Genomic DNA, 7,894 nt, shown 5'->3' with positions numbered 1-7,894 from the left:
TCGAGATACATTTTCATTTTAATGTTTTGTTTTAATTTTTGTCTCTGTTGATGTAGTACAGTTTATGTGTTTTTGATAAAGATAATGTTTTTACTTTTGAATAAAAATATATTTGAGCATAATTTTTTGAAAAAGTATATCGATATTAATATCAAATTAATTATTTAAAAGTTTTTATTTTTTTGTACAATTTCTTTAATTCAATTTTTTATTATAATTTAATTTAGATCTAATAGCGAATTAATTTATTTTTGACTTGACAATATATTTTTTATAATGATAATGATACAGTGATGTGGTCGTAACCTCGTTAGAGTTTGGAGGAGGGCATGAAGATGTGGTTGTTTTTTTTCTCTTTTCTTTTTGTAAATGAATATTTTAACAAGTTATACATATATTACAAGGACTCGTTAAAAAATAATAAAAAGATAAAAAAAGATAAAAAGATAAAAAAGATAAAAAAAAAAAAAAAAAAAAAAAAAAAAAAAAAAAAAAAAAAAAAAAAAAAAAAAAAAAAAAAAAAAAAAAAAAAAAACAAAAAAACAAAAAAAGTCTATCATCTAACGTCAATAGACTATTTCTCCAACAAATCTAAAACTTTAGTGATCATATTTATGATTTTGAAAAGATAATGACAAAAACCAAAAATTTTGATAAACCTAAAGGACTATTATTGTAATTTATTTTTTCAATTTGATGTACGACCGTGAGGACATGTCACCGGCTCACCGGTCAAGTCAATGGTCAGTCTCATCCCTTTTATTTATTTTAATTGCATTAAAGTCCCTGTACATATTGTGTGGTGCTCAATGCATAACAGGGGGTTAGTTTGTAACAGTTTTCATATTTAAGGTTAAAAGTGTAATTATTTACAAGTACAAGGTTACTTTGGTAATTAACCCATTTAAGTTCCGTAGAAAATGGAAGCTAAAGGATATTTCATCGTTAAAAATAAGGATAAAACGGTAATTCACATAAATTAAACCAACGTGTATAAAGGTCGTTATGTTTTGACGTATTTTATCCATTACCACTGTCCCTTGATTTTTTAATCCCCAAATTTCTCTCTCATTGCTGTTGTGTGAAATTTGATTCAATGCTTCGTCAACGATATTACTTGAGGATTTCAACCTGAGCTCGTTTACGATCAATAAAACTTTGCTCTGATCGTGTACTAGGAGAATTTTCAAAATTTCTATGTCAAGAGAACGAATTCTTACACAAAGGTAGCGAATTGCAGGTTTAAGTTTTTCTTATTCCGGTTTCTCGTTATTTAGCGTTATTTATTGAGATTCTCTGTCGTGGAATTGTATACTAGTTTATTTGTTTCAATGAGGTATACAGTCAATTGCAGGCTTAAGTATCCAGTTTCGATTTCTCTTTATTTTGCGTATTTTGTGTCGTGGAATTGTGTACTAGTGTATTCGTTTCAATGAGGTAACAGTCAATTGCAGCTTTAAGTTTCCAATTTCGATTTGCCATTAATTTTGCATATATTCTTGCGATTCTCTGTCCTGGAATTGTATACCAGTGCATTTGTTTCATTGAGGTATTCAGTCAATTGCGGGTGTAAGTTTCAAATTTCGATTTCTCCTTAATTTTGCATATTTTCTTGAGATTCTCTGCCGTAGCATTGTATACTTGTGCATCGTTTCAATGAGGTATACAGTCAATTGCGGTGTAGGTTTTGAATTTCGATTTCTCGTTAATTTTGCATAGTTTCTGGAGATTCTCTGTCGTTGAATTGTATGTTAGTGTATTTGTTTCAATGAGGTATAAAGTATTGGAAGTTGTTTTTTCCTCTATTCAAAATTGATTTCGAGTATCGATAGTGAAGACTTACAAATTATATCCTTAGGATAAGAACTACCGGTTAACGTGCATTCACATAGTTCGAAAACTTTATGAGGTCTGTAATTGAATAATATAGATACAGATCAAAAAGCACAAGTAGATATGTAATGATGTGGTTGGTGTGCAGAGTGAGAGAGAGAGAGGGTCAGAGGGAGCTGTGCATCTCTTAGTTGTAATGTTTGAACATATGCACCTTGCTATGAACAGGATTAAATTCAATTTTCAAGTAAGCTGTGCCTTGAAACTGATAGTTGAATTAAGATGTGAAAATGAAATTCAAATGTTGATGGTAATATTTTAGAAATTCTGATTGCACTGAACTTATAACACAAATAGAAATTTGCTGTGAATCAATATTGATTTTGATTTGGACATGCACATGCACTAGGTTTGGCATCAACAATCAACACAGCTTATTCTGATAGAGCTGAGGTTGTGTATATTAACAAAGTACGAGCATTTATGCCTTGTTGTTAGGAATATGTTTTATTTACTAAAAATTTGCAGTATTGCGGAAATATTTTTATTTATGAACTGAGATGATTGAAAACTTATGGAAAGCCCTTTGAGTGCTGGAAGTGTTGACAATTGTGGAAAGTGTGGTATCTTGATCTTTATGTTTATTTTTTCGCCTCCTCTTAATGCTTAATTGGCAGATGGGAGATCAAGGATTTGCATATACATTGGATGAAGCACTTACTACAATTGGGTTTGGGAACTTCCAAGTTATTATCCTTGCATATGCTGGACTCGGTTGGGTAGCAGAAGCAATGGAGATGATGCTTCTGTCCTTTGTAGGGCCAGCCATTCAGCCTGAGTGGGGACTCTCTTCAAGTGAAGAGAGTTTGATATCAACGGTAGCTTTTGCCGGAATGCTGGTCGGGGCATACTCATGGGGTGTTGTGTCAGATTCTTATGGAAGAAAGTAAGTTCCTTTTTCTCTTAATTCCTATTTATATTTTTTTCCAGTTTCTCTTGATATTTACCATATTATGCAAATCATGCTATATATACGTAGTTGGATATGATTAGAACAAGAGATGTTAATTCCATACACATCCTACCACATCACATGGAGGTATGTTACTGTAAGAATGGACGACTCCCTATAGGGATTAGAGACAAATATCAGAGAAATTATGTTATATTGAGAACCTTCGATGACGTTTACAAGCCCAAAATCCTGTCTCAGGTTTTGTACAAGAACCCTAAATTTAGGCTTTTTATATATGGTGTAAATGGATTTGAAAATTACAGATGACCAAAACAATCTCGAGCTATTCCAAACCATGAAATGATTGATTTCCTTTGGCCCAGGGTCATCACAAATCTTTTTGTGTGCTAATACGGAGTATGCATTTACTAGTAAGTTTTTGGACTTGTTAGAACTTGTCTAAAAGTGATTTCCATTACATACTTAACAATGTACGATAATGTATGATTGAGATGGATGCCCATGGGATAAATAGAGGTTGCATGGTGGTAGAAGGCCATATTTCATTAAAATTCCGTAGTCATACTCTCTCTTCCAGTAATGAATTTCCTTAGGGATTGAAATTCCAACAGAAGTCTTGCAAATAATAGCATCCAGTGAGAGTTGGTAATATGCTAAAAAATCCAAATGGCATTGTATTTTTGAGGTTATCAGGACAACTTAGTCAAGTTGGCAATGCCTTCGCCACTGGAGGTCTGATAGGGTTTTACCATACACACCCTTGAGTGTAGTAGATTAATATTCATCTCAAACCAATATTAAGATTTTTTAGATAAATCCCTGGCATGAGGAATACTATCTGCTACTGCTTCGTGGCCAGATCAAATATTCTTTCCTGGGACTTCAAAGGTTCAAATATACACACCTCTAATCATCATTTTTACTCAACCTCTTTTTGGTCTCGTTGCTTTGCCTTTCAGGAAGGGATTCCTTGGTGCAGCTATAGTAACAAGCGGAGCCGGGCTTTTAAGTGCTTTCGCACCAAATTATATATCATTGTTGATTCTTCGTTGCTTTGTTGGTGTTGGTCTAGGCTGTGGGCATGTGTTTACATCATGGTTTCTAGAGTTTGTTCCTACTCCAAACAGAGGGGCTTGGATGGTTGTTTTTTCAGTTTTCTGGACAGTTGGAACAATTATTGAGGCTTCACTTGCTTGGGTATGTCTAAAAGGCCTTCAACTAAATAATTATACTCTATCCTGTTTAGGGCTAGGTCTTTACATATATTTAAGCTCAGCATCTTAGTTTGTACAGCCTCAAGTTCTTCCTGATTTCTAATTTCATTTTATTGCAGTGGATCATGCCTACCTATGGTTGGAGGTGGCTACTTGGACTATCTGCAGTTCCATCACTTGTGGCACTACTGTTTTATGGTCTTGTGTCAGAATCTCCAAGATACCTTTGTACACAAGGGAGATTAACCGAGGCACGCTATATTCTGGAAAAGGGAGCTGACTTCAACCATAAAGAACTCCCTGTAGGCCTACTTGTTTCTGATCAGATAAAGGATATGGCCAGCAATGGTCAGTCATCAGAAACTACCGAGCTACTCTCCTCAATGAGAACCAATGATTCTTCCCGAAGAAGCACTTCATCCATACTCATGCTTTTATCACCAAAGTTGATCAGAACAACGTTTCTCTTATGGTTTTTGTACTTTGCCAACACATTTTCATATTATGGGATTATACTGTTGACTTCACAATTAAGCACCGGGCAAAGTGAATGTGACCCACCCACTTTGCAGTTGGAAAATATAAAGGATCCTAGCCTCTATATAAATGTATTCATCACTAGCTTGGCAGGTACCCCGGATTGAAGTTCTCTTGTATTTAGTTTTTTCTTGTAAAAAAGTTTTTTTTTACCTGCTATGGCCATCAAGCATTTAACATAGTGGTATTTGTGTCCATCCCTTAGGTGGTAATGCCTTTCGAGGTCATGGATTCATAACCTTACGAAGTCTGATTTGATCATGTGGGTATATTCTGCAGAGCTTCCTGGGCTTGGTATAGCAGCTTTGATATTGGACAGATTGGGTCGTAAGATTTCGATGGAGATTATGATCGTTGCAGGATTCATTCTATTACTACCACTGGTTGTGCATCAGAACCCAATAATGACCACGGGCTTTCTATTTGGAGCTCGTATGTTCATTTCAGCAAGCTTCATCGTTGTCTGTATCTACGCCCCAGAGGTATGTATTTGTTATATTCCCTCCATCCCATCAAAATGGCAAGAAATTCAATTTTGAGATATCCAATGACAGTTGCAACACTTTCATCTTTGAAAAGTTTTCTTTACAAATTGATAAATATTTTATTTGGGTCCACAATACATTTACCCAAAACTATATCTCTCATCCAATGTTGCAATTTTCATGGAACAAATATCATTAACAAAATTTGATGATCTCTATACCCATATCAGACCTCCATATGAGACCATTAAATAAGATAGTATATTATTGCATAATATAAATTATCATTTCGTTTTTGTTTACATTATTTTGGGGGGGATTTATAGGTGTATCCAACAAACTTAAGAACAAGAGGAGTTGGAATAGCAACAGCAATAGGCAGAATAGGAGGTATGGTATGCCCTCTGATAGCAGTTGGGATGGGTAGTGGTTGCCACCAAACACTTCCAGTAATTCTGTTTGAGGTTACAATACTTGTATCAGGAATAAGTGTTGTGCTGCTTCCATTTGAGACCAAGGGGAAAGAATTAGCAGACAATATAGATTTACCTGTTCAACATGTATTACAGGTTCAATGAATGTCTTTGTATCAATCAAAGTTAATTTACATGCAATAATAAATTTTAAATAAAATGAATTTCACCGTCAATATTTTTGTTGGTTACATCAACTTCATTGTTTGATCACCTTAAATATTTAAACAATTCCAATTTGTGTTTATTTGTCAATATATTTATGTGTTATATCAGACATATATGTGGTTTCCCTTAACTGTTCTGGGGATTTGTCATTTGTCTTAATATCCTCTCTAATAACTCTCAGAGCGCTCTCAGCTTGCATAAATATTGTACCACAAACACAATAAGTACACCAAAACAAACAAGCCCCATATATCGTATGGAAAGGTGGGGTGAGATATACATTGTACTTACATCTACCTTAAAGATAGAGAGAACAATTGTTTCCATGAATATCTAAAAAATGTGAGAAAAAGAAAGCTTGCCAGAGAAATGTCACATTTAAAAAAAAGTTAGATATTGATTTGATGTCATACCTTCCAATTAGGTTTTAGCCATGTTTTCGCTTAAAAAGTTGGAAAGGTTTCTTATTTATCAAAGGGTATTGCTATCGCTCAACTTGTTACCTACGAAACTATTGTTGGAGTTCGCCATTCTTGGATTGCCTTGACTTTCTCAAGATTCACTTTAATTCCCTTGCCGCTTACAACAAATTATAGAAAAAACAACTTTATCCATACAAAATGTGTTTTTTTTTTCAAGTTAGCATACATTGATTCATTCCTTAAGGTGTATACAACAACATGTAAATGCATCATGCGATCTTCCATGTTTTTACTATAAATCAAGAATTCAAGATGTCATCAAAGTAAAAGACAACAAATTTGCCAATGAACTCAGTAACACATGATTCATCAATCTCATGAATCTCTTACGCGCATTAGTTAGTCCAAAAAGCATAACTAACCACTCGTACAATCCAAATTTTGTTTTGAATGTAGTTTTCTACTCGTCACCTTCTAATCTGATGATACCCAATTTTAAGATAATTTTTTGTAAACATGATAGCCCCATGCAACTCATCTAGCATATCATCTAACCTAGGAATAAGATAGTGATACTTTACTATTATTTGATTGATGACTCTACAATCGATGCATGTTCCCCACTCATCTATCTTTTTGGGCACCACAATGAAGGGAATAGTGTTGGTCCATTGAGGGTCTACAAAAATAGTAAAACAGTTTGTAGAAGGGGGGGGGGGGAGATGAATACAAACACAATATTTTTCAAATTTAAAATATATATTGATAAAGAAGATCAATACAGATTTTACAAATTGTTTGCGGAAAGATAAGGTAATAAAAACCTATCTAAACAATCTTTGGTTACACACGAGTTCTTAGCAAACAAGAAAAGAAATTGCTGTAAAGAGAAGATCTTTTACTTAAACTAGAAAATGCTTGAAGTAAGAATTAGGTTTAGAGAGTGAGTTGCGTGCACTCTGCATTGAGAAGAAACACTTCTATTTATATCTAGTGCATTAATTGAGCATTTAATGCAATATGGTAGGGTTAGAGTGCGTGTCAAGCCTTAAGAGGAAGGCTTGTCCTTTGCTACAGTGAATAGTACAAAAAACACTATTCATGAGCAGACATCCTTACCTAAAGTTGGTGGATAATAGAGTCGACTAGTCGGCTCCATACCGTACCAACGTTTATAAGGGTATGGGTTTGTCCTTTGTGTGCATAAGGACAAGACAACAACAGTCGTGCTAAGCAAGCTTCCTTTGATCGCTGAATGCTGGAATGACCTGAAGGTCTCTTCAGCATTTGCTGAGGCTTGAGTAGTCTTCACACATTTGTAGACAGACTTGTAATCACTGAGTACCGCTTCAGATCACGTACTCGCCAGTCTCTTATCTTCAGTTTCAGTCTTTGACATTTGCTGAAGGTTCTTTGGTGTGAGTGTTGTCTTCTTGAAGTATCGCTGTCTCTGATTGATTTACAATACAAGTTTATCAGCGATCACTGAACATGCTCAGTGATGATTACTAGAACTGAAAAGACAGAAACATAAATTCAATGTATAAGTGAAAAGGGATTATCATCAAATCACTGAGAGAGAGGATCAACAATCTCCCCCTATTTGATGATAACAAGGCGACATAAAGAAAGTTGTCTTATCAAATAATAGTAAGAAAAAGTTACATATAAAGTACATGTCCCTTTTTACTATTTTGGGATCTTTTTCAATGAGTCAGTCTCAGCTTGAGAATATTTCTTAAGTTATATCTAAGAAAAATTTACAAGTACAAAAACTGAAATTGAA

General features: G+C 34.3%; 1 protein-coding gene across 3 annotated transcripts; it reads left to right on the top strand.

Annotated features, from left to right (window-relative positions):
* Nucleotides 1-1,044: 1,044 nt before the first annotated feature.
* Nucleotides 1,045-5,692, top strand: LOC112504294 (organic cation/carnitine transporter 7-like). Of its 3 annotated transcripts, none has more exons than XM_025108233.1 (6): nucleotides 1,045-1,240; nucleotides 2,511-2,779; nucleotides 3,769-4,006; nucleotides 4,143-4,653; nucleotides 4,840-5,042; nucleotides 5,372-5,692. In XM_025108233.1, exons 2-6 carry the CDS (start codon nucleotides 2,511-2,513, stop codon nucleotides 5,621-5,623), a joined length of 1,473 nt encoding a protein of 490 aa, XP_024964001.1. In that variant the 5' UTR covers nucleotides 1,045-1,240; the 3' UTR covers nucleotides 5,624-5,692. The 3 variants fall into 3 exon arrangements, with proteins under 3 accessions (XP_024964001.1, XP_024964000.1, XP_024963999.1); XM_025108232.1 differs by having other exon boundaries at nucleotides 1,061-1,226; XM_025108231.1 differs by lacking the exon at nucleotides 1,045-1,240 and having other exon boundaries at nucleotides 2,496-2,779.
* The last annotated feature ends 2,202 nt before the right edge of the window (nucleotides 5,693-7,894 follow it).

The sequence above is a fragment of the Cynara cardunculus genome, unplaced genomic scaffold, assembly GCF_001531365.2.
Source record: "Cynara cardunculus var. scolymus isolate 2C unplaced genomic scaffold, CcrdV1 Un_Scaffold_5144, whole genome shotgun sequence".
Classification (NCBI taxonomy): Eukaryota; Viridiplantae; Streptophyta; class Magnoliopsida; order Asterales; family Asteraceae; genus Cynara; species Cynara cardunculus.
This window is presented reverse-complemented; position numbering and strand designations above follow the sequence as displayed.

Excerpts from the sequence above, each read along its gene's own strand:
- LOC112504294 (XM_025108231.1), top strand. The coding sequence starts at position 2,496 with ATGCTTAATTGGCAGATGGGAGATCAAGGATTTGCATATACATTGGAT. Across the intron at positions 2,780-3,768 it reads TCAGATTCTTATGGAAGAAA|GAAGGGATTCCTTGGTGCAG; the intron begins GTAAGTTCCTTT and ends TTTGCCTTTCAG. Across the intron at positions 4,654-4,839 it reads ATTCATCACTAGCTTGGCAG|AGCTTCCTGGGCTTGGTATA; the intron begins GTACCCCGGATT and ends TATATTCTGCAG.